Source organism: Canis aureus, chromosome 7, assembly GCF_053574225.1.
Source record: "Canis aureus isolate CA01 chromosome 7, VMU_Caureus_v.1.0, whole genome shotgun sequence".
Taxonomy (NCBI): Eukaryota; Metazoa; Chordata; class Mammalia; order Carnivora; family Canidae; genus Canis; species Canis aureus.
The window spans coordinates 6,162,386-6,186,429 of NC_135617.1; the positions used below are offsets into that span (position 1 = coordinate 6,162,386).

General features: G+C 57.9%; 3 protein-coding genes and 1 long non-coding RNA gene across 20 annotated transcripts in view; 2 read left to right on the top strand and 2 right to left on the bottom strand.

The window, feature by feature from the left end:
- Window positions 1-996: 996 nt before the first annotated feature.
- MICAL1 (microtubule associated monooxygenase, calponin and LIM domain containing 1) lies at window positions 997-10,426 on the top strand. 3 transcript variants are annotated; one of them, XM_077902823.1, is made up of 25 exons: window positions 997-1,054; window positions 2,104-2,395; window positions 2,512-2,719; window positions 2,989-3,093; window positions 3,420-3,524; window positions 3,644-3,799; window positions 4,430-4,530; window positions 4,683-4,940; window positions 5,204-5,319; window positions 5,490-5,616; window positions 5,728-5,809; window positions 5,924-6,062; window positions 6,456-6,658; window positions 6,767-6,855; window positions 6,953-7,006; window positions 7,206-7,289; window positions 7,417-7,573; window positions 7,851-7,927; window positions 8,206-8,491; window positions 8,600-8,718; window positions 8,840-8,953; window positions 9,069-9,162; window positions 9,342-9,441; window positions 9,544-9,617; window positions 10,153-10,426. In XM_077902823.1, exons 2-25 carry the CDS (start codon window positions 2,138-2,140, stop codon window positions 10,278-10,280), a joined length of 3,234 nt encoding a protein of 1,077 aa, XP_077758949.1. In that variant the 5' UTR covers window positions 997-1,054; window positions 2,104-2,137; the 3' UTR covers window positions 10,281-10,426. The 3 variants fall into 3 exon arrangements, with proteins under 3 accessions (XP_077758949.1, XP_077758948.1, XP_077758951.1); XM_077902822.1 differs by having other exon boundaries at window positions 1,009-1,054; window positions 2,101-2,395; XM_077902825.1 differs by having other exon boundaries at window positions 1,009-1,054; window positions 2,101-2,395; window positions 6,965-7,006.
- A 138-nt stretch (window positions 10,427-10,564) lies between these two features.
- On the bottom strand, window positions 10,565-13,269 carry SMPD2 (sphingomyelin phosphodiesterase 2). 2 transcript variants are annotated; one of them, XM_077902826.1, is made up of 10 exons: window positions 13,123-13,269; window positions 12,915-13,011; window positions 12,750-12,826; window positions 12,474-12,567; window positions 12,296-12,385; window positions 12,015-12,097; window positions 11,744-11,876; window positions 11,548-11,652; window positions 11,054-11,207; window positions 10,565-10,970 (listed from the first exon to the last, which is right to left on the bottom strand). In XM_077902826.1, the coding sequence occupies exons 1-10, from the start codon at window positions 13,170-13,172 to the stop codon at window positions 10,582-10,584; spliced, it is 1,272 nt and encodes a 423-aa protein (XP_077758952.1). In that variant the 5' UTR covers window positions 13,173-13,269; the 3' UTR covers window positions 10,565-10,581. The 2 variants fall into 2 exon arrangements, with proteins under 2 accessions (XP_077758952.1, XP_077758953.1); XM_077902827.1 differs by lacking the exon at window positions 12,296-12,385.
- A 279-nt stretch (window positions 13,270-13,548) lies between these two features.
- PPIL6 (peptidylprolyl isomerase like 6) overlaps window positions 13,549-24,044 on the top strand; it is a 30,927-nt gene continuing 20,431 nt past the window's right edge. For 11 of the 13 annotated variants that reach the window (XR_013382864.1, XM_077902831.1, XM_077902830.1 and 8 more), the window contains exons 1-3: window positions 13,549-13,706; window positions 17,845-17,940; window positions 20,928-21,116. Coding sequence is in view for 12 of the 13 variants with exons in the window: in XM_077902831.1 (XP_077758957.1) it covers window positions 13,572-13,706; window positions 17,845-17,940; window positions 20,928-21,116 (420 nt within the window). In the remaining variant the exon portion in view is untranslated. The remainder of the gene's footprint in view (window positions 13,707-17,844; window positions 17,941-20,927; window positions 21,117-24,044) is intronic. The other 2 variants (XM_077902828.1, XM_077902838.1) reach the window with 2 other exon arrangements.
- LOC144317013 (uncharacterized) overlaps window positions 13,733-24,044 on the bottom strand; it is a 36,823-nt gene continuing 26,511 nt past the window's right edge. Inside the window, exon 5 of one of the 2 annotated variants that reach the window (XR_013382865.1) lies at window positions 13,733-15,329. This is a non-coding gene — a long non-coding RNA (uncharacterized LOC144317013). The remainder of the gene's footprint in view (window positions 15,330-24,044) is intronic. The other variant, XR_013382875.1, reaches the window with a different exon arrangement.

The following is a 24,044-nucleotide window of genomic DNA, read 5'->3' on the forward strand; positions in this document are numbered from 1 at the left end:
GCCGCAGGCTGCCCAGTTCCCAGGACTTTAATCCGTGCCCGTTGCCCGCGGCCCGGGTCCGGGGGCGGCCTTGTCGCCGGGGAGGCTCGGGCGCCGGGCGCCGGGCTCTCCGGGTAGGAGGGGCGACGAGGCACCTACGGACGCGCCGGCGGCGCCGAACTTCTTGCCCCGCCGCGCGCCCGATCGGCCCGGAGCTGGGAAGCGGCCCGCGGCGCCGGTACCGCACCACGGTGGGTAGGCTCGCCCGCAGGGAGGGGCCAGCGCGGCCGGCGCGCGCCCCGGGAAGGAGCCGCGGGTCCCGGGAAGGAGCCGCGGGTCCCGGGATGGAGCGGCGCGCCCCGGGATGGAGCCGCGCGCCCCGGGATGAGCCGCGCGCCCCGGGATGGAGCCGCGGGTCCCCGGGATGGAGCCGCGGGTCCCCGGGAAGGAGCCGCGGGTCCCCGGGATGGAGCCGCGCGCCCCGGGATGGAGCCGCGGGCCCCCGGGATGGAGCCGCGCGCCCCGGGATGGAGCCGCGGGTCCCCGGGATGGAGCCGCGTGCTCCGGGATGGAGCCGCAGGCCCCCGGGAAGGAGCCGCGGGTCCCGGGATTGAGCCGCGCGCCCCGGGATGGAGCCGCGGGTCCCGGGATGGAGCCGCGCGCCCCGGGATGGAGCCGCGGGTCCCCGGGAAGGAGCCGCGGGCCCCGGGATTGAGCCGCGGGTCCCGGGATGGAGCCGCGCGCCCCGGGATGGAGTCGTGGGCCCCGGGCCCCGCCGGGACCCCAGGCGGAACTAGGCGTCGGCAGCGCCACGCCCTGGGCCACCACCCTGCAGCCGTGGGCGGCCCGCGGGCACGAGATGCTAATTAGGCGCGGATAAAGCCCGCGGGCCCCGCGCCGCGCGCCGAAGCCCACACCCCGCGGAACTCCGGGACCCGCGGCGCCCCCCGCGCGCTCCCGCCGCCCGCCCCGCCCCGCCCCGCCCCCCGGGTCCCCGCCGCCCCGCCCCGCCCCGCCCCGCCCAGTCCCCGCCGGCCGCCGGGCAGGACGCGGCCCCCCCGCCCGCGAGAGGCCGGTGAGTAGCCCCGCTCCCGCCCGCCGCCCCCCGCGCCTCGCGCCGCCACCCGCCCGGGGCCCGCGGCCCGCCTCGCTCTCCATCCTCCGCGCGCTGCCCCCGCGCACGTCCCGTGTCCCGGCCCTTCCGGGCTCAGGTCTTGCCCCTGCGGTCCCGCGAGCCCCAGCACAGACCTGCGCCCTTCCCGGCGGCCCGGGTCCGGGCGGCCCTGGCGGGTGGCGCTGGTCTCCGTCTCCCGCCTCGGCCTGGGCCGCCCCGCGACGCCCCCGTTACCCCGTGGGCAACCCCGGCCTCCGCGCCCTCCGACTTCCCCCAGCCCTGGCGTGAGAAGGGCCCCCGACGCCCCCCGAGCGGCGTGGGGGCTCGAGCGGGGGACAAAGGGAGGCCTTGTCCCGGGGACATTCCTGGGCGCGCGCCGGGCGCCGGGGGCGGGGGGGCGGGGCGTCGCGGACGGGCGGGGGGCGGGGGGCGCGAACGGGCGGGGGCCCCGCCAGTCACGGAGGAAGTGTTCGCACCGCAGTGAGTCAGAAATAGCTGCAGCCGTCGGCCTGGGGCGCCGGGCGGGGCGAGGCCGTGGCCCCGGGGGCGGGGGCGGGGGCGGGCGCTCCTGCTGCCACGCGCCCACGCCCCGCGCGCCCTGCGGTCGTCGAGGGCTGCCCGGCCGCGCAGGGGCTCTGCTCCCGGGGCCCAACCTCGCCGCCCCTGGGGGCGCCCCCTGCGCAGCCTCCGGGGAGGACCTGCCCCCGGGGCCCCGGGGAGGGACGGGAGCTCCGAGGCCCGTCGCCCCGCTGCCGGCTGGGCCCTACACTGCCGAGCTTTCGTTTCCAAATTTGGCAAAACCGCCCTTGGAAGGGGGGGACCGGCCTTGCGGGCGGGCTGGGGGAGAGGAGCGGGGCTGCCCCCTGGGGACAGCGGCCGCCTGTGCCCGCCCCCCCCCCCCCCGCCCTTTCCTTTCTTCCTTCCTTCCTTCTCTCCTTCCTTCCTTCCCTCCTTCCCTCCCTCCCTCCCTCCTCCAGCCTCTTCCCGGTCTCCTCCCTCCTCTCCAGCAGCTGCTGCGCTCGCCCCGGAGCCTCCGCGGCCCCCATGGCTTCCTCCGCCTCCACCAACCCAGCACATGCCCACTTTGAGAGCTTCCTGCAGGCCCAGCTGTGCCAGGATGTGCTGAGCAGCTTCCAGGGGCTCTGCGGGGCCCTGGGGCTGGAGCCCGGCGGGGGGCTGCCCCAGTACCGCAAGCTCAAGGCCCAGCTCAACTACTGGAGCGCCAAGTCGCTGTGGGCCAAGCTGGACAAGCGCGCCGAGCAGCCCGTCTACCAGCAGGGCCGGGCCTGTGCCCGCACCAAGGTGCGCCCGCGGCCCGCTGCCCGCTGCCCGCTGCCCGCGTCGGGGCGGGGCGGGGCGCGGGAGGAGTCGCAGGAGGGGCGCGATGGCCATGCCCACGCTGCCTTGTGTGCTCGCAGTGCCTGGTGGTGGGGGCTGGCCCGTGCGGGCTGCGGGCCGCCGTGGAGCTGGCACTGCTGGGGGCCCGCGTGGTGCTGGTGGAAAAGCGCACCAAGTTCTCTCGCCACAACGTGCTGCACCTCTGGCCCTTCACCATCCACGACCTCAGGGCCCTCGGCGCCAAGAAGTTCTATGGGCGCTTCTGCACGGGCACCCTGGACCACATCAGTGAGCACCTTGGGAGCCTAGAGGGGCGGTGAGCCGCGCCTACCCACAAGCAGTGGGGTCGGGGTGGGGGTGGGGCTGCTGGGACAGCCAGGGGGCAGAGTGGACTTTAGCCGGGTGACCCGCAGGACTCAGGTTCCTCATCTGTGGGACCAGCAGTTGAAATGAGTGACGTCTAAGATGCTTTCCAGCTCTGACCAGGAGCACACTGGGGCCTGGCGGACCTGGGGGACCCCCGGGGGCCCCGGTCCCTAATCTCCTCTCCCTTCCAGGCATCCGGCAGCTTCAGCTGCTCTTGTTGAAAGTGGTGTTACTGCTCGGGGTGGAAATTCACTGGGGGGTCACTTTCACTGGCCTCCAGCCCCCTCCTAAAAAGGGTGAGTACGTCTCTCCTCCTGAGACTCCCATCTGCCCAGGGTGTCTTGGCCTGTGGGAGGAGGCGGGGACTGGGCGTCCATGGGTCGCCTTTGCCGTGGCGAGGCCCCGCACAGACCACACTGGGCCTCCTTGTGAGCACGTGCGAAGCATGGCCTTCCTCACCTACGTCACCACTGTGGTGAAGGTGAAGGTTGACAGCGCGTCACTGCTCCCTAAACTAAATGGCAGAGCGCTTTACACATTTGTTTGCTTTACTGGCTTGTCCTGGGAATGGAGGGGCCCCTCCAGACTTGCCCACCCCTGTGCCGCACACCTTCTGCCCCAGGGAGTGGCTGGCGTGCCCGGCTCCAGCCCCACCCCCCGGCCCCACTGGCCAACTATGAATTCGACGTGCTCATCTCTGCTGCCGGAGGTAAATTCGTCCCTGAAGGTGAGTGAGCCCTTCCCTCAAAGAAGCCAGCCTCGCGGGCTCCTCGTGGACCTTCCTAGGCTGCTGAACCCCTCACTCTCTTGCCAATACCTACCCGCCCCCCCCGCCCCCACTTCTAGGCTTCACCGTGCGAGAAATGCGTGGCAAGCTGGCCATTGGCATCACGGTCAACTTTGTGAACAGGCGCACGGTGGAAGAGACGCAGGTGCCCGAGATCAGCGGCGTGGCCAGGATCTACAACCAGAGCTTCTTCCAGAGCCTGCTCAAAGCCACAGGTCGGACACCCCCTCACAGGACCCACACCCTCACCCCACCCCCCCCCCCCGACTGTGGACTGGTTCCTCCCTCCTCCTGCCAGACCTGTTCTCAGTCCAAGGAATCCCACACTTTCTCATCTTTGTAGTCATGGTGGCAAAGAGCCTGTGCCCTGGGGGCGTCAGTGGGCCCAGCCCCACCTGGCCGCCCAGCGTGAGAAGTCTTGGAAATGTCTCACGAATGCATGGGATTTTGCTTTGTGCTTCTTTATATACGATTTAATATAAAAATGATAAAAATTCAAGGTGAAGGTGGCGCTTCAAGAAGATGCCCCCTGTGTCCTTTGGCTTGGCACCACCCTGACTCCCTGGGGTGTACACACCCTAGTCTGCAAAGCCAGGCTTTCATCTGCAAGGACGGTGAAGGTCACCCAGCTGCCACCCGCCCAAGTTTCTCTCTTTGCTCCTGGACCCAGGACAGGTGGGCCCATTGTGCCACCAGAACTCCTGGGCCGCTGGGTAGGGGCCACCTGCTGCAGTCTAAGCTGTGATCCCAGCTCTCAGAGGTCAGGCATGGCTGGGTGTTTGGAGAGGTGACACATAGTGAGGAGGAGACACATGTCCCCCTGTGTTGTCCCCCTGCCCCCCCAGGCATTGATCTGGAGAACATCGTGTACTATAAGGATGACACCCACTACTTTGTGATGACAGCCAAGAAGCAGTGCCTGCTGCGGCTGGGGGTGCTGCGTCAGGTGGGGCCCGGGCTCAGGCAGGGAGGGGCTGGGCAGTGGGCCCTGGGAGGTAGAGGCCAGCCCTGGACACAGTGTCCCCCCTGGTGAGGAGGGAGCCTGGCCTCTTCCGCCTTTGCCCTTTGACTCCGTGGGTTCGGATCTTTGGTTTGTAGGATTGGCCGGAGATCGACCGGCTGCTGGGCAGTGCCAACGTGGTGCCCGAGGCTCTGCAGCGCTTCGTCCGGGCGGCTGCTGACTTCGCCACCAACGGCAAGCTCGGGAAGCTGGAGTTTGCCCGGGACGCCCACGGGCGGCCTGACATCTCTGCTTTCGACTTCACGAGCATGATGCGGGCAGAGAGTTCTGCTCGAGTGCAGGAGAAGGACGGCGCCCGCCTGCTGCTGGGGCTGGTGGGGGACTGCCTGGTGGAGGTGAGGGGTTGGGGCTCCAACTAAGGGAGAGGTTGGGCTTCCTGGGGCTTCTGGAAACAGGATCTCCTTGTAGAGGCACAGGGGTTCTGTGGCTGGGGGGAGGAAGGTTGCCTCCCGGGAAGGAGGGGATGTAAAGGTTTGCTGGTTGTGGGGAGGAGCTGAGGGCTGCTTGGTGTGATGTGGAGCCCCATCGGCTAGGATTTTGGGGGCTCGGGCACTCCTGCTGGACTTTCACAGAGCTGTTTCCTCTCTCTACCCTGCAGCCCTTCTGGCCCCTGGGCACTGGAGTGGCTCGGGGCTTCTTGGCCGCCTTTGATGCCGCCTGGATGGTGAAGCGGTGGGCAGAGGGTGCTGGGCCCCTAGAAGTGTTGGCGGAGCGGTGAGGCCTGAGTTGGGGGGTGAGGAGGGCAGGGCTAGAAAAAGGACAAGGATAAGGGGGAAGGTGGGGGTGCCGGGTGAATAGATGGGGGCGCGGGCAAGAGAGAAAAGGAAGGCCTGCCCGTTCTTGGGGGATGGGCAGTGATGGGCACCTCCCACCTACTCGCTCAGGGAGAGCCTGTACCAGCTCCTCTCACAGACCTCCCCAGAAAACATGCACCGCAACGTGGCCCAGTACGAGCTGGACCCGGCCACCCGCTACCCCACCCTGAACCTCCGGGCTGTGACTCCCCATCAGGTCAGACCCCCTGGCACCCACCAGATGTGCCGCCCGGGCCTGCCCCGTCACTGCCCCCCGGGCTGGGGTGGGGGATCAGGCAGCCTTGAGACCTGAAAGGGGCCGCCCTAGGTGCAAGACTTGTATGACGTGATGGCCAAGGAGCCTAGGAGGAGACCCAGCGACAAGCCAGACGCAGGGAAGCCAGCCACAGGTGAGCAGACCTCCCTCCCCCTCCCACACGGAGCCCCGTGCCCGTGCCTGGGGTCTGGGCTCCCTTGGAGTCAGGGCCGTCGGGCGCGGCGCAGCCTCCTCTCTCGGCCCGCAGGCACCCAGGAGGAGCTGCTGCGCTGGTGCCGGGAGCAGACGGCGGGGTACCCGGGTGTCCACGTCACCGACCTGTCCTCCTCCTGGGCCGACGGACGGGCTTTGTGCGCCTTGGTGCACCGGCTGCGGCCTGGCCTGCTGTGAGTTGCTCCCTGGCTCAAGGGGACCCTGGCACCCCGCACCTCCTTCCTGCCCGTCCCTCCCGCGGCCTCAGGCACTGTGGCCTTGGGGGGAGCACTGTGGACGGGGGCTAGTGCCCCCACATGCTGGGGTCCTTCTGCCCAAGCCCCGCACCCCCACACCCCCACCCCCGAGTCTCGTGAGTCACATGCACCCAGCAGGGAGGTTTGTGTGTAGTGGCAGCCCCCGAGGCCACCGGGTGGGTGGGGGCGGGGGGTGCTCCAGGGCAGAGAACCCCTCATGCCCTGTGCTCCCTTTGTGCCCCACCAGCCCCTGCCTGTGCTCCCGGCCTCACCCCGTTGATGGGGTCAGGTTCTGGTCCTTTCCTGACTCCTGTCCCTGGCGTCCCTCAGGGAACCAGCAGAGCTGCGAGGGGTGGGGGCCCTGGAAGCGACAGCTTGGGCGCTCAAGGTGGCAGAGCATGAGCTGGGCATCCCGCCCGTGCTGTCCGCAAAGGCGGTGGTGGCAGGGAGCGACCCGCTGGGTCTCATCGCCTACCTCAGCCACTTCCACAGCACCTTCAAGAACACGGCCCACGGCCCGGGGGGCCCGGAGGGTAGGTGGGGGGACGCGGGCCTCGGGGGCCGGGTATCCAGGGCTGGGCCGGAGCCGCAGCAGGGGCTGTGCGGACTCGCCCTCCACCCTGGCACCCCTCCCCTCGCAGGCCCCGCCCGCCAGGGCTTTCCCGGGACCTCCAGCGCTGTGCTGTTCCTTGGCAAGCTGCAGAGGACCCTGCAGCGGCCCCGGGCCCAGGTGCGGCGGCTGGGCAGGGCCAGAGTGGGCTGGGGCGTTCCTAGGGGGGTCCCTGGGGTGATGGAGGGGCTGGGGCTCAGAGCCATGCTGAGTGTAGGACGTGTTGCAGGAAAACAGGGAGGATACTGGTGGCAAGAAGCCGCGCCTGGAGGTAAATGCATGTGGGGGCTGCTGAGCCCCCCCACCCCCACCCCCCGCTCTGTTCCCTGGGTACCACGCGTCCCATAACCTTCCTGTCCAGCTGCCCTTCCTGGCTCACTTCTCTTCCAGACCTTCCTATCCCCTGCACGCAGCCACTCTCCAGCTCAGCCTGCCTCTCTAGCTTCCCCCCTGAACACTTGCCTCCTTAGGGAGAAGCTAAGACCCCAAGTACGGAGGAGCCACCTGTCCCAGAGTCTGATGTACCCCCGACACCCCCATCCCAACACCAGGAGGTGAGAGAGGGGGCCCTGTCGGCGGACAGAGGCCCGGGGAGGGCAGGAAGGGGTGTTGCAAGGATAAGGAAGACCTTGGCAGCTGGCCTGGACCCCTGCTGACCCTGTGGTCTGGGGGTCGGTGCAGGCCGGCGCTGGGGACCTGTGCGCACTTTGTGGGGAGCACCTCTACATCCTGGAGCGCCTCTGTGCCGATGGCCGTTTCTTTCATCGGAGCTGCTTCCGCTGCCACACCTGTGAGGCCACGCTGTGGCCAGGTGGCTACCGGCAGCACCCAGGAGATGGTAAGCGGGCCCGGCCGGGGGTGAGGAGCTTGCAACTGGAGGGAAGCTGGGGTGCTGGGTGCAAGGAGGCAACAAACCCAAGAGGGCACTTTCTTCCCCTGAGTTCAAGGTCTTCTCCATCCTATCCAAGTCCCCGAATGTGGGGTTCTAAGGAAGCAGGAGGCCACCAGAAATTCACCTGTACATCGAGTCCTGTCCCCCCTGCCCTGAGAAACTGAGTATCTGGGTGTCGGGCTGCGCACGCCTCACGTCTTCACCTCTGGTCACCCCTTCCCAGGACACTTCTACTGCCTCCAGCACCTGCCCCAGGAGGGACCCGAAGAGGATGGCGGTGACCAAGGCCCCGGGAGTCAGGTAAGAGCTACGAGACCGCGTGTTGGGGTGCGGGAAAGAGTGAAGGGGTCCCTCCACGCCCAGCGGACCTTGCCGGGAATGAGAACTGAATGTTCTCTAGAAGGAAAGCTCCATGCAGGCAGGTTTTTCTTACCTATTGACGGATCTCCGGTGTCTCCAGCACTGCCGGCCGCCGTCGGTAGCATCAGCGGATGAATCCCAGGGCCCGCGTGGGTCGGAGGGGCGGCGTCACCCCTCGGCGGCAGGTCACTGACCAGACCGCCCGCTGGCTTTTCCAGGACCTCCCCGCGGCGGAGGAAGCGAGCATGCCCTCGGGGCCCTCGCCGGCCGTCACTCCCCCAGAGGGGACCAGAGCCGCCCCGAGCCCCGGCCAGCCCACCCAGCCCACCCGACGGCTGATCCGCCTCTCCAGCCCGGAACGCCAGCGGCTGTCCTCCCTTCAGCTCACTCCCGAGCCAGAACTGGAGCCCCCACCCAAGCCTCCCCGCAGCTGCGCCGCCTTGGCCCGCCAGGCCCTGGAGGGCAGCTTCGTGGGGTGGGGAATGCCAGTCCAGAGCCCTCAAGGTACTTGCCTTGCCCAGGTGCGCTGGGTGGTACCGGGACTCCGGAAGGGGGTGCTGGGGGACGGAAAGGGAGGCACGGGGCCCAGGCCACGTCTACCCCTCTGTTCAGTTCTTGTGGCCACGGAGGAAGAGCAGGAACAGAGTGCCTCCTCCAGCGAGGAGGAGGAGGAGGAGGAGGAGGAGGCGGCGGCAGGGGAAACCACGGCTTTGGGCTCAGACATGGAGCAGGTGAGAGGAAGAACCTGGCCTCCTGCCCGCGGAGGCCAGCACCCATCCTCTTCTCCAGCCCCTATCCAACGGCAGGGGAGGGAGGGAAGCCCTACCCCTGACTGGCCTGCCCCTGCCGTAGGCTCTGGTGACCTTGGCCAAGAACTCAGGCACCATGAGCAAGTACCCAACGTGGCAACGGACTCTGCTGCGCCGGGCTAGGGAGGAGGAGATGAAGCGGTTCTGCAAGGCCCAGGTGAGGTCTACGGGTCCGCGGTTCTTGGGGGGGGGGGGGGGGGGGAGGTCAGCTTCTCCAGAGCTGTACCTGAGTGACCCAGAGACTCCTGGGCCTCCTGTCTCGTGCCCCTCAGGCTGTCCAGCGGCGACTACATGAGATTGAGACGGCTCTAGGGGACCTGGAGGCTGAGGGCATGAAGGTGGAGCTGGCCTTGAGGAGCCAGGGCGGTGAGTAGACAGCAGGGACGAGCTAGGACATCCCTCCGCCTCCGAGCGCTGTGTTCAGCCCCTGCAGTTCCTCAAACCACCAGACTCTGCTCCCAGCAGGCGCCACCCCTCACGCTCCCGACACCCGTGACGCTGGTCGGAGGCCTTCTGACCGCCCTCCCGTTCTTCCTTCCCACCAGGATCCCCAGAACAGCAAAACACCCTGTGGATGGAACAGCTGCTACAGCTTGTTCAGAAGAAAAACAGCCTGCTGGCAGAGGAGGCTGAGCTCATGATCACGTAAGGGGCAGGGCGTCGTGACCGTTGGCACATGAGCAAGACCCCAGCCGGCACCTTGGGCACCCTGGGCAGCTGTGCCTCTTCAACCCCTGCTCCCCACAGGGTGCAAGAGCTGAACCTGGAGGAGAAACAGTGGCATCTGGACCAGGAGCTCCGAGGCTACCTGAACCAGGAAGGTAGGTGGGATGTAGGGAGAGGTGGGCATCTGGGGCTGGTGTCTACACAGCCTCAGTACTTAAAAGATACTGACCCAGCAACACAGTCCTCTACTGTGAGTGCCTACGAGGAGTTCTAGGAGGGAGCCAGAGAACAGGCTCCAGGCCCCTGCTCTGCCCCGACGTCCGTCAGGCCTGCACAGCTGGGCTGGTGTTAAGATTGCTTACTTTACAAACAGTGCTGCTGCGGGGCGCCTGGCTGCTCCGGGGAAGAGCAGGCAACTCGATCTCGAGGTTGTGAGTTCAAGCCCCACGCTGGGTGTAGAGATTACCTATGTTATCATATGTATGTGTTATATATATGATGTATAGATCAATGCATCCAAAATAAAATAAAAACAGTGCTGCTGCTCAACAGTGCTAACCAACCACTGGCGTGGGCAGGCCCAATTTTGGGTATGAGTAAACAAAGCCACGTGGGCTGGGACTGGGCTGCACCCTTCCTGCCTCCCTGCCGGGTTCCCATCCTTTAAGCTTTGTCGTCCATCATCTTCAGGAGCCCTAAAGACCCCTGCCGATCGGCAGGCTGAGGAGCAGCTCCTGAAGAAGCTGCTGGATGTGGTGAACCAGCGAGATACACTTATCCGCTTCCAGGAGGAACTCAGGCTCAGTGAGCTGGCCTGAGCCAGGGCCCCAGGGCTAAGGGGAGGGGGCTGCTGGCCTTGTCTCTACCTGGAGGACTACCTCACCCCAGGACTGTGCCACCCTGCTGGTCCGGGCTGCCTGGGAGGGGGCCTCACTGTTTACAATAAAAGTATTTCTGACCCAGACAGGGCTTGGGCTGCCTGTGCATGTGGGCAGTAGGGTGGGCAGGGAGGGCAGATGTGTGGGAGCCCGACGATCTGTATTAGGACAGTCTGATGACAGCCATGACGAACCCTAGCCCCTCTACAAGGAAAAGGCAGAGCCACAAAAGTGTCAAGCTTTATTGTTCCTCAGCTCCGTCCCCCTCCTGCTGCCCCAGGAGCAGGGCTGGCTGAGATTCCAGGCCCAGATCCTGAGCCTCCCTTGCCCTTCCCAGCACGTGCTGGAGCTCAGCGCGAGCCCTCGATAAGCCCTTGGCCTCCTGCATGTGGAAGAGGTAGACTGCACCCGCCCCCAGCAGCACTCCCACGCTGGGGGTCCAGAGGAGTATGGCAACTTCCCTGACCCCTCCTCCAGCTGCCAAGGCACACAGCAGTGCCAGCAGAAGCAGCCCTAGGCCAATCACGTAGCCGGCGAAGGTGGCCCACCACCGAGCTTGAGCCACGCCCAGGTCCAGCTCTGTCCAGGCCTCCTTTAATACGCTGATCAACCTCGACCTTTCTGCTGGTCCTAAAACAAAGGCAGGGCAGTGGGTCAGGATGGAGGGGCTGCTTTGTGGGGTGGGACCCAGGGAACGGGTGGGGGTGACCTACCCTGAGTAGGGTCGGGGGTGTGCTGCGGGGGGCTGTGTCTCACACACAGAGTAGCCATCAGGGCTTCGTGATCAGAGAGGGGGGTGCCACTGTGAGGATCGTGGCCTGTAGTGGTCCTAAGAGTCTTACAGGAGATGTAGAACCCAGAAACCGCCTAGGAAAAGTAAGGGCCAGAGAGAAACCTCTTTGAGGGCCTCTCCCCGTTGCCTAGCCGTCGGTGATGATGAGACTGGGCCTGCTGGACAGAAGGTCGGCACAAGTTGGGTCAAGACACACACGGGATCCCTGGGTGGCTCAGCGGTTCAGTGCCTGCCTTTGGCCCAGGGTGTGAGCCTGGAGTCCCAGGATCGAGTCCCACATTGGGGTCCCGGCATAGAGCCTGCTTCTCCCTCTGCCTGTGTCTATGCCCCTCCCTCTCCCTCTATCATGAATAAATAAATAAAATCTTAAGAAAGACACAGGGGTTAACGACACCCCGAGGGGACAGGCCTGACCTTATACAGCACATAGTCAATGCGGATGCCAAAGGGAAATGGCTCCAGCTCCCGCTGGCTGACGTAGCAGTTCTCAGGTACCATCGTGCAGCCTTCTTCAGAGCCCTGGGTGAAGAGGTGCCTCATGCTAGGACGGGCCGGGGAGAGAAGCTGCGGATGCAGACGTGGGAACCACCAGGCGGCGGGTCCTCCTCACCTTGAAGTCCCGGGTCTCGTGGTAGGCATCATGCAGGCCCGTCCACTCCTTCAGCAGGCGGCAGCCCAGGTCCTTCGGGTGCAGGTTGAGGTCCCCACACAGCAGAACCACGTCGGCCTTCTTGGATGTGTGGCTGGGGAAACCGCGTGGGTGAGGCGGGGCTTCTTCCCTGCCGGCTCCGCCCCCCTGCAAGCGGCGCCCCGGCCGCCCCTCAAGCCCCCTCAAGCCCGGGCCCCATCCCACTTCCCCTGTCAGGCCCAGGCTCACACACTGGATGAACTGGGCCAGTTCCCAAGCTTGGGCCACGCGGTGTGTGAGGTAGACGTCCTTCTGGCGATTGTACTCGGCATGGAGCTGAGCAAGACAGGGGAGGTCAGCAGGGCAGACGACGCTCCCTGACGCTCTCCATCGCGCTGTGCCCGTCGCTCGGCGTGATACTTGGTTATAACCAGGGCGGCTCCGGCCTCGCGACCCGAGGTCGGCCGCCCCCGCCCCCGCCCCCCGCCCCGTCCCAGCACCGCCGCCGGGCCCAGGCGCGCCGGCCTCACTCACGTGGGTCACGTAGGCGTTGAGCACCAGTCCGCTCAGGTGCAGCACCAGCAGCCCCACGGCCTTCCCGCAGAACCAGTCTCCATGGTGGATCTGGGGCGGGAGAGGACGCGCCGGTGCTGCGGCCCCGCCCCCGCCCAGGCCCCGCAGCCCGAGGCGGGGCCCCCGGGCTAAGGCTCACCATGTAGGGGTACCCATTGAGGGTGTAGACGTGCTGCGTGAATTCCTGGATCGGATGCTTGGAGAACACGCACAGACCGCTGCCAATGACGCCGCTGCGAACCGAGTCCCGACGCATAGCCAGCAAGGCCGGAAGCGAACGGCCGCCTCTCCCCCGCCCCCCCCGCGCCTCCCCTCAGCCGGCCGCCGGGGCGCGTCGGCGGCGGGCGGGCTCGAGGCAGCGGCCCCGGGGCGCACGGGCTGCCGGGAGCGCGCTCCGGGCCGGGGGGCTCCTCACCTCCGGAAGTAGTGCGCGGCGGGGTAGGCGGGCAGCAGCTTCTGCCTCAGGCGCTGGAAGTCCTGCTCGCTCCACACCTGAGGGGAGGGGGCGGACGCCTGCCTGCGGCCGTCCCGGCGGGCTCCCCCCCGCGGGCTCCCCCCGCGCCCCCGGGCCCCCGCCCACCTCCTCCAGCAGGGCCAGGTCGAAGCTCTCCATGTTCAGAAGGTCTCCCAGGCGCTTCATGCGGTCGCCGCGGTGCTTGCTGAGGTAGGGGATGCCCCTGGGGACGAGGAGGGCGGGGCGGCGGCGGCTGCGGCGGCTGCAGCGGCTCCGCGGCGGCGGGGAGCGCCCCCCAGGCCGCGGCCCCGGCCCACCCCGCGGGCGCCCTCACCAGCAGTTGAGGTTAAAGATCCTGAGGCGCAGGGAGAAGTTGGGCTTCATGGCGGGCGGGCTCCGGGGCCGCGGGGCGGCCGGCGCGCACAGGTGGTCGGGCCCGACCCGCGCTCCCCGGAAGGCGGCGGCCGGGCCCCGCGCTCCCCGGGCGGCCGCCCCCCCGCGCGGAGAGGCCGGCGGCGGCGGCGGGCGCTCCCGGGAGGCGAGGGCCGCGCGCGGTCCCCGTCCCCGTCCCCGGAGGCGCTGTCCCCGGCCACCGGCGCCCCCTCGTGCCCCCGGCTTCCGGGATCCGGCAACAGGCGCGAAGTGGAGCGAAGCCCCGGCCTGGCCGCCCGCCCCGCCCCCTCCCGGCGTCCCTCCTCCCGCGGGCGGCGGGGGCGGGGGCGGGGCCGCGCGGTTGCCCTGGCGACGCGCAGCGTTTGTGCCCCGAGCGGGCCCCGCGCCGCCATGGCCAGCCCGCCGCCGTGCCTGCCGAGGTCGGCCCCGTGCCGCTCGCCGCCGCCGCCCGAGCCGCCGCTGCGGGTGAAGGTCGTGGGGCTCTTGACGAGCTCCAGCTTCCAGAGGGCGAAGAGCGCCGCTGAGGTAACCGCGGGAGCTGCCCTCGTGCGGGCGGCCCGGCCTCGCGCCCCCTGGCGACGGGGGCCGACGTTCCGGGGGGCGGGGGGGAGCGTCCCGGCCGCTCGGTGCCCGCTCCGTGCCCCCCTCCGAGCGGGGCCACCTTTAAAGGGAGGTCGGGGCAGCCCGGGTGGCGCCGCAGTTGAGCGCCGCCTTCGGCCCAGGGCGTGACCCCGGGGTCCCGGGATCGAGTCCCGCGTCGGGCTCCCTGCGTGGAGCCTGCTCCTCCCTGTGCCTGGGTCTCTGCTTCTCTCTCTCTCTGGGTCTCTCACGAATAAATAAATAAATAAAATCTTTAAAGGGAGGTCGGCGCGAGGGAGGGTTCAGGAATCTTGCTGGGCGACGGAAGGCAGCCCTCCCCTCTAGGTACCCACATGCTTCCATCTCCACAGTAATTTTTACTTGGCGTTATGGGTTTTTAAAAATTCGTGGAAAAATGTTTAGGAAGAAGTGATAACGCGTGACTACGGGTTTCTGTTTGCTTTCTGTTTTGCCACGAACTCCCTCCCCAAGTGTTTTTTTCGGCAACTTCATTTGGGAAGTTCTTTTGGGATTTTTTTTCCCCTCATCTTTACATTTTCTCTAGCATTTACTGCATTCCAGTCGAATCAGGTGCTTAATGGAATTTCTCAACAAATGACCCTCAAGTGCTTTGGAGAATCCAAGTATTTCTTTGTAAGCACACAGAACGATATAAAAAGGAAAAAAAACCAAAAAAACAAAACACTTGAAGCAGCTGGAAGAATGTGGCCAGATCAGCAATGGTGCACTGCACATACTATCCAAATGCAGGAGAAATGCAGAACTGGGCACATCTTTGGGGTTTGCTCCGGGAATGCTACTGTTAAGGTGATGCCGAATCCCACCAGTCTGCAGGACCATGCCGTGTCCGTGTTTGAATCTCCCGAAGTATCCAGCTGGATACCGGACACCAAATGTTCTCAAACAAGAAATCTTAAGCAATTCCTGCTTTCTTGCCTGCTCTAAGCCCACAGAGTTTAAGTTTATATCAAATTGTTTGATATAATCCATGATATCAATACAATTGAGTTTGTAATTATATCAAATCAAGCAATAGTAACTGTCGACCTTAAAACAGCCAATTATTTTACCAGCAAAATGGGTTTGATAATAGCACCCAAATTGCAATTTGGGATGTAGCAACGATGGCAAACCAAAGGCAATCTGGGAGATCAAAGGGCAGGAACATTATAGAGAAAAGGAAGAAGCTGGGAGGGGCTGCTTGGGAGGAAAGCCCCTGGATAGAGAGAGAGAGAGAGAGAGAGTTCAGGGTAGTGATGGTTTCTCAGTGAGTCATGATCTTACTGGCTGCGCTTGTTGCTGAGCAAGGCAACATTCTCTCTTCCTTCGGGCTGGAGGAGTAAAATACTTACTGCTCCTGGGAATGCAGGTTTGTCTCCTCCTGACCTACTGGGACTACAGTTGCCAAGTGGTGGTGGTAAGGCTGAGCGCTCCCCCTTCTGGCTTCCCCGCTCCATTGTCAGTCAGCGAGGTTCCCTTTATCCAGTTTCATGTAACTGATTTGTGAAATAGGTGTTTACATCAGGAAGAAGAGAACACGACACAGGTCTGTGAAAACGATACATGGATCATCAAAATAGGTAGACATCATGGGCTGTTAGCTGGACTGATGGGATCTATAGTTTATGGCTCAAGTTGTAGTTCATGATTTTTTTTTTTTAAGATTTTATTCCTGAGAGACCCAGAGAAAGAGAGGTAGAGGCACAGGCAGAGGGAGAAGCAAGCTCCACACAGGGAGCCCAATGCGGGACTCGATCCCGGGACTCCAGAACCACGCTCTGAGCTGAAGGCAGGTGCTAAACCGAGCCCCCCAGGAATCCCAAGTAGTTCATGAATTTGAGGAATTTTTTCCCCTTGTTTTTCTTTAGCTCCTTTCCTGAGGGTATGTTTTCTGTGCCTGCTATAGGCACAGAACTATAGAGAAGGTGTTGGCAATTTTTTTTCTGGAAAGCCTCGATATTAAATTATTAGGCCTTCAGGGCCCTAGGCTCTTAGACCACTAGGCTGTGTCCTTGAACAAAAGCAGCCACAGACCGTATGTAAATGATGGTGGTTTCCCAATTATGGATACTGAAATTTGAGTTGCATATAATTTCACATGGCACGAAATATGATTTTTTTTCAACTGCTTAAAATCTAAAAATTCTTCTTAGCTTTCAAGTCTTACAAAAACAGGCAGATTTGGTCAGCTGGGTCAGTTTGCCAGCCCCTGTGGTAGAGGATACTAAGTCAAGAAAACTATGTCTTTGATATATGTTAATTTTCCTTTTCTTAAGCTTTTGCCTACTGTAGCCTTATTTGAATATGAAACCCTATCAGTGTAAACTTAGTTCTACCATAATAAAGGATCTTTGAGTCATTTCTCAACATGACCGTTTGAGTGAGCAATCCTGAACACCTAATTTACTGTCAGAGATTTAGGTTTGTAAGACGTATTACACAGATTCTAATTTGGATGTAGTCCATTCTAGACACTAAATTATGCAGAAAGTATGATGAAGTATGCTTAATTTGAAAATCGTTGGGCTTATTAGTTATTCCAGATGGCCCTCCAGTTAGAAACACCATTGCCTCAAATTGAGCACAGACCCTGGAACTGGGACAAAGGAACATGATTATTTGTTGGTTGGGCAGGAGTCTAAGGAAGTAACCCAACTGCCATTGCCCGCCTCGGCTCCCCCTGGTCCCAAGAGCAGGATATGCTCAGGCCCTGGCTTTGGCTTTCTCCCCCTTGGAATATCCACCCCTGATGAAGCATGCCAGGCCAGTGTCCTCTCTTAGACCACAGCCGGTCCTCTAGGCACTGTCGCTAGTGGAGAAAGTGTGGGGCACAGCAGCCAGCTGTCATTCTTCCCTGTTGGACAGATGTGCTCCTTAGCCCCACTCAGAAAGGTGAGGCCTCACTGCTAGTGCCTCATCTGCCTTCTCTTGCTTGACCAGGAGACAAGATGCAACATATCAGGAAACAAAAATTTTTTTTAAAGATTTTATTTATTTATTCATGAGAGAGAGACAAAGACATGGGCAGAGGGAGAAGCAGGCTCCATGCAGGGAGCCTAATGCAGGACTGGATCCCCAGACCTGAGATCAGCGCCCTGCCCTTTTTTTTTTTTTTTAAGAATTCTATTTATTTATTCATGAGAGAGACACACACACACAGAGAGGCAGAGACACAGGCAGAGGGAGAGGGAGAAGCAGGCTCCATGCAGGGAGCCCGACGTGGTACTCGATCCCGGGTCTCCAGGATCACACCCCGGGCGTCAGGCAGTGCTAAACCGCTGCGCCACCGGGGCTGCCCCCCCGCCCTTTTTTTGACAGGGATTATTAACCAGTAAGAATTTTCTCTGATTCATATAGACAAAATAATATATGTTAAACGAAAACACGCTCAATATCTAAACCTAAACATATTTATCATTTACTTCACTTTTTCCCAAAGGGTGTCTTTTGGGCATTCTCCACATATCAATGAATTAAATTAACATTTATTTTAGTTAAAAGTATCTGTAGAAGGAGGTGGGTGGGGGGATGGGTTAAACGGGATGGGGATTAAGGAGGGCATTTGTCCTGATGTGTACCAGGTGATATATGGAATTGTTGAATCACTATATTGTACACCTGAAACTAATAAAACACTGCAGTTAAAAAAATAAAGTAACATCTTCTTTTCATTAAAAAAAAAAAAAGTATCTGTAGGTCCACTGAGGCTTAGTAAGTTTAATTTACGGAAAAACTGGTCCTTAAAAAACACGGCAAATCACAAGACTTTGGCATAAACTCATTTATTTGTTCATTTGCTCATTCCTGTGCTATGTTGGATGGTCCATTGTGTGCCAGATGTTGAAGCCAGAGGGAGTATGGGAAAACTAGGATATAGTCTTGGTCCCCAGTGTGAGGTAAACACCGGGGTCTCTGGGAGCAAGCAGGGGGCATTAAGCCAAATTGTGTGGCCTGGGTGCGCACTGTATAAAACCCTCCTGAAGTCCCCATAAAAATTGGGGGAAATGATTTCTACTTTAAAGGAGAATGTACTCTAAAATAATTATTCTGTCTTGAAATCTAGAGTCTGAAGAGTAATTATCCATCCAAATTTGAAGATCCTATAATAGTTCCTCTTCAAGAATTTGCATGGGATCAATATCTACAGGAGAAAAAAAGGGTAAAGGCTATTCGGGGTATGGGAAATGAGTAAAGTTTTGTCTCAATTATTTATCTATGCATTGTTTTGGAAAAACTGGAGCAGTGATTTTAGAGCAACTAGATTTGGTTTCTCTAAATTATCCACTTTTCCTAAATCATTTCAATCACTTTACCAGGCTGATTTTAAGAAAAACATTTACATTTGGAAGACTTGATTAGAGAGGTAAGTTTTAAATTCTCAGTGCTGCTATTTCCCTTGCTGATGGCTAGCCCGCTCTCCCCGCACACTGCTTACTCATACTTCCTGTGACCCCTTGACACTCAGAGTCCTTAGCCTGGAAGGGTTGGGTGGTGTATAGCACAGATACAGTGGGGGGCTTGTGTGTGGGGTGGTGGTGGGGGTTGTGGGGATGGGAGGGACCTGTGGCCTAGGGAGCTCTGATGACAGGCACCAAGTTCCCACAGGGCAGCCTTGTCCTAATTAAAGCTTCCTCTCTGCCTTCTCCCCACTAACACTGCTCTTGGAAAACCCCAGGCCCCAGGGCTAGCAGAGCTTGCCTTAGGGACAACAGATAGGTTTCCTCTCGGGTGCCAGCCCCGATCTAGGGTTCTAGGTGCTGCCTAGGTGCTGTGATACTAAGAGTTCTAAGGTGGCATCCTGGCTCAGCAATACCTCATGTTGGGGTGAGGCTGGAATGGGTACACTTCCTGCTTGCCATCCCTGGCCCAGAACCGTAAAGTCCCCGTCCTGGTTTCCCTGCCCCACCGCATGTCCCCCGTGACTGATGAAATCCCATGTCCCCTGACCAGAGCAGTGGCTGCACGAGGACATCCTGTGATCCTGTGGTTATCACACAGTGTTGCTGGATGACACCACTGCACTGTAGTCACACGAATGCTGCAAGACTGAGTCCAGGATACATTTGTTAAGTCTCATACCATTCTCATGGCCATGATACATTTTCACTGGCATTCAGACAGAATGGTAGCAAACACCTATGTACGTGTTCATCATATGCTAGATGGTGTATATATGTATAGATTATGGTAATTATGCATATATTAACTCCAGTCCTTACAACAACGAGGGTGACCAGTGGTCCTGCTTTGCCTGGTTCTGAGGAGTTTCCTGTGAGCAGCAATTTCAGTGCTAAACCTCGGATAATCCTAGACAAACTGGGGCAGCTGGTCAGGACACTTGGATACCTTAACATAAAATACATCTTTCTTAATTTTTGGTCACCAAACTTCTTACACTGCCTACCAGGAGAGCCATGAGCTCATGCCTTGTGGTCTGTACCCAATTCCTCCTAAAGATTCCCACTGTATTAAAGATTAGTGTGGATTCCATTCTGCAGTTTCCCACCATTTCAGCCTGGGTTACTGACCTTGGGATGGTTCGTGTTCTCTTCCTTTCACTTTTCTCCTAAGACCTGAATGAGGCTTAGGTAATCACAGCTGTTTCTTTCCACCCATTCTTTATTCCCTATCCTCCCTTTCTTCCTTTTCCCACCTTCATTTCTTGGACACTTGTCACCTTATCCTTGTTTCAGGCCAGTTTTTGTCCTTCCTCAATGAAAGCATTATGCTTTGTGTCACATATCTTGCTTCTTAGCACATCTAAATGTTAGGTCCAGGCTGGCCTTATGCTTCAGCAGAATGTAATGCCACCCCTGAGTGGTGGCTTCTGGGCCTTTGGAAAAGCCTTTCTCTCTCTCCAAAAAAGGCAACATCTTATGACTCAGTGCTAGAAAGCCCCAGAAACCACTGGGTCCAGCCCACTATCTTGAGGTATGTGAGCAGGCCCCCTCATACCCAGAGGACACACAAAGATGAAGGATCTACAGTGTCAGCCTCCAAGTAAAGTCTACCTTCTACTGTACTCCCACGAGGTGACATAGATTTCCCATGAGGTGACATAATTATCCACATTAACCATACCTGGGCTAAATAAATATCCCTTTTTAAAGTTTTCCATTCTATAAAATGTGATAACTAACACTGATAAATGTAAACAGTTTAGGGACTCTTGACCTACAGGCTCTATCAGTGATTTATATAGTTCAGCATGAACAAGTTTATTGTTTTCCTCGAGCCAGGTTTTGATATGGGCGTGGAAATGGGAAATGAAATCTGGGAGAAGAGCTGGGTGTGCAGCAAATAAGGCAAGCCACTCCCCAAACCAGCATTTCCCCATCAGCATGCCCTCGGATGTTGTTAGACACGCAAATTCTCAAGCCCCATTCTGGAATCAGAAACCCGGGTGGGGCTCAGGAATCTATAATTCTGCTTGCCTCCTAAAATTTGAGAACTGCTGTCCCAGATTATTCATGCTTTTGCCAGGACTGGCACCAGACCATAATAAACCAGATCTCTTCTGAGGGGCATTACTTATGGCCATACACTGGGATTTAGGAGGTTGACTGTTAGTATTTGGAGAAACACACTCATGCACTTCATCTTCAGGGGCTTAGGACCGAAAGATGTGGACAAAGGTGAGTTTTTGCCCTTCCTGCACCTGGGGTCCGTCAGAAGGCCCGCCGGCCCCCAGGAGGTATTTCCTTTCCCTGACCCTACCCCCTCAAAAAAGCATTCTTTCCATCCTTGGCACTGAAAACCATGTTATTACTCAGAACCCCTAGCCTTTCCAAGCATACACACAGTAAAACGTACTTCAGAAATGAAACCAGAGACTGCATTTTGTTTTCAGGTTCACACAGATGCTACGCACACAGATTTTTATTACCAGATCACTATTTTCAATCACTGTACTATTTTTAATATTACTTTTAGGTCATTCTGCTTTCAGTGATGTCAGATTCTTTAAAATGTTCTTGAATTCTGTTTGAAAGCAAAATTCTAAAAGATGGCAAAAAGTCTGTTTTGTTTTGCTTTTAAAGATTTGGTTAGAGTCTATCCCAAGCTGTGGCTTGTGGGTTTGGCAAGGTCGGTTTTATCCCCTCCCAACAATACATTTTTTTTTTTTTTTATCCTTTTCCTCTATAGGAGTTCAAGAATGAAATTTGGGAATATTCTTCCTATGTGATGTGTTTTGTTAACGATCAGCTCCTGGGTGACGCAGCTGATCTTCAGAAATGGGCTCACAAGATGTGGGATATAGTTGACGTTAAGCCCCCTGAACTATATGAGGCGCTTACTGTGGATTATTCTGCTAAATACTTAAGAGATACCAAGGCAAGTTTCACTAACTGTTAATGACAATAGTGGAATCTTTGATCATTTATATTGATTCAGCATTAATTACTGATCTCCTAACAAAGGAATATAAACAGTGGAAGACTAGTATTTAAGTTAAAGATTACATATAATACTGCAGGTTTTGGCTGAACAGTGTGTAAAGCAAGGATACCTCACAGCAGGCACACTACACAGGAGGAAAGCATCTCTGCTCAAACCTTTCTACTCCCCTTAGAGATATGCATTAATTATTTTAAGACCTAAAGACGCCTCCTCCTGCTCCTGTAGGTTGAGACTACTATCCACTCACGCTTAGTATGAAAAAATTTTAATTCGTACTTTCTAATGCCTTAAGTGGGAGGTGCTGCACTAAGAGAGTGGAAAGTTGAACTGAGAAGAAAGGTGACATTGTAAAGCAGGCACATAGGTGGCAAGAGCAGGACCAGACCAGCTAAGGCCCTGGGGTGGTTTCCAGTGGACAGTCATGAAGCCGGACGTCCAGGAGAGTGAGAGACAAGACAACAGGGGGGAATGGCAATAGAGATGAAAGTACTTTGTAATTTTGCTCAGAAACTTTGTTATGCCAACAAGAACCACATGCTGCAAATCATTTCATGCTTATAGTGGCCCGTGCCCACAGAAAGACCCAGCGCTAGGATTTTTTTTTTTTTTTAAGATTTTATTTATTCATGAGACAGAGAGGCAGTGACACAGGCAGAGGGAGTAGGAGGCTCCCTGCAGGGATCCCGGAACTCCGGGATCACAGCAGGAGCCCAAGGCAGACATTCAACTGCTGAGCCACCCAGGCATCCCCAGTGCTAGGATTTGAGCTGTAAAAAGGCAAAGACCTTGCTTCCTTTATCTTCATTTAACTGTTACTGCCTTGAACACAATCTGAAACGTAGTACGAGCTCAGTGAATGTCTGGTTGAATCAACCATGCAGTTGGAAAATACTAGAAACTCTGAGGGTATGCGGAGGAATGTAATGTTCACAGTAGTTAATTTCCAAAAGGACAAGAGCCTAGAAGTACATCGTGTATTCAGGGAATGGCAGGGGACACAGCAAGGAGGCCAGAATTAACAGGAAATGAGGCTGGGAAAATGAGAGTTACAGTCCCAACAATACCATGCTACCCTGATTACCTTGAGAAAAGGTATGCTTTGAAAGGATACTGGAAACCTCACAATTGACTGGAAAGTTGGGAAACCAGCTTTTGGAAAGCAGGTGGGAACCAAGGGAGGCCTGGCAGCCTGAAATGGTAGCGAGGGTCAGGTCCCAGGAATGTGCAGTTAGTATGCTGCCGTGGGTGCCTGCTGGCCCAGGCTTAGAGAATTAACTTCTCAACTGGTGTCTGCATTACTCCCTGGAGATCCAAGGCCCCCGGTGGGAGCACCTCACTAATCAGCCCAAGTCATATGCCCACACACCCTGGCTCTCAGATCGGTGAGAGGGAGAATCCGGCCCCGCCTTAGTGTCTTTAGAGGGTGGTGGGTCAAGTAGGGAGTTCCCCAAATTAGAAACATCTCCAGATGTTAAGAAAGGGGAAATACCCCAAACAGATCCACTAAAGAAAAGCTGAACTTAAGTCCATTCTGAACTAAGGAGTTAGATTTTTTTCTAGAAGGAAGCTGAGCCAACAGAACTTTTTCATAAAGAGTACGACATAATCTTTGCTTTTTTGGAAGAAGTTTTAGGGCTGTACAAAAACAGGGTGGAGTGGGAAGAGCTTGGTGGCAGGGGGACCACTTGGAACACTGCCAGAATAATGTGGGCTAGAGATGATGACAGCCTGAATTAATGGCAGTGGAGAGGGAGGACCCGGATTCCAGAGAAAATCCTTACATTTTTTTGTGCAGAGGCTAGATTTTTTTCTTGCTGCAGGGACTTGTTTACTTCTGGGTTGGAATGATATATCAGACAATTCTGTTTAAATGTTTGGCTACTAAGTGACATGACCTTGTGTTGTGTTTGTTTTTTCATTAGAATTGTTATAATTATCTACTGACAACTGCACAAAGATAATATATGGACACAGAGGGAAGTTCAATGATGCCTGAAGGGACTTAACCATTTCATAAATGAATCGTGATTTCTAGCGTATCCTCTTTTTCTGCCCAAGCCTGTGAAGTTTACTATGTTGTACCTTTATAATAAAGCTAAAATATTCTTTTTTAATTCAGGACTTGTGGTACAGAAGCCGAGAGGCACAAAAAAGTCCATCATAATTATTATGGATATAGTACTTCATTCCTGGATGCCAAGTAATGTAATATTATTCCAGTCTTTTAATTAAAAAAAAAAAAAAAAGGCTCAAGTGATAGAAAGTAGTGACAGTGATACCGTAAAAGTGATTTCATTTATGTTTCCTAGATTCCTAGAAACAGGGCAGGGCAAGTTAGATAGCTTGTTAAATCCGATGGCATCTCTATGTTTGAGAATGGTGTCCAAGATCTGAAATGTAACCCGTTAGATGTGCTGTGCTCCTTAAATGAATGCTACCATGATAGAGACTGTGTTTTCATTTTGGATGCCTCCTTGTGAAGCTACACGAGGTCACACAAATGTTAGCTGTCTCTACCAGAAAGGATGCCAGCTGAAAACAAGAGCTGGGGGAACCTGGGAGCCGGAGAGCATGGTTGAAATAACACGAAAGCACAGCATATTCTCTTTCCCCTGGTCCCATACCTCCTATGGATATGGTCTCCTTGTTTCCCCACTCAGAAAGGACATGGCCTGGCTCTGGGTAGCTAATCTTCATGTCTGTCAAAATCCAAAACATGCGGTAACCAAATCCATGGCATTCAGGTTGGATATTTCCCAAATTTACACAGGACAGAAAATTCCCAGTCTGTTTCTTTTCCCAAAGGCACCAACCAGTGCTCCTCTCCACACCTAGCTTGCAGTGTAGGGGACATCTAGGCCA

Excerpts from the sequence above, each read along its gene's own strand:
- MICAL1 (XM_077902823.1), top strand. The coding sequence starts at position 2,138 with ATGGCTTCCTCCGCCTCCACCAACCCAGCACATGCCCACTTTGAGAGC. Across the intron at positions 4,941-5,203 it reads TGGGGGACTGCCTGGTGGAG|CCCTTCTGGCCCCTGGGCAC; the intron begins GTGAGGGGTTGG and ends TCTACCCTGCAG. Across the intron at positions 8,719-8,839 it reads TGGGCTCAGACATGGAGCAG|GCTCTGGTGACCTTGGCCAA; the intron begins GTGAGAGGAAGA and ends CCCCTGCCGTAG.
- SMPD2 (XM_077902826.1), bottom strand. The coding sequence starts at position 13,172 with ATGAAGCCCAACTTCTCCCTGCGCCTCAGGATCTTTAACCTCAACTGC. Across the intron at positions 12,827-12,914 it reads ACCTGGCCCTGCTGGAGGAG|GTGTGGAGCGAGCAGGACTT; the intron begins GTGGGCGGGGGC and ends CCCTCCCCTCAG. Across the intron at positions 11,653-11,743 it reads ACGAGACCCGGGACTTCAAG|GGCTCTGAAGAAGGCTGCAC; the intron begins GTGAGGAGGACC and ends CTCTTCACCCAG.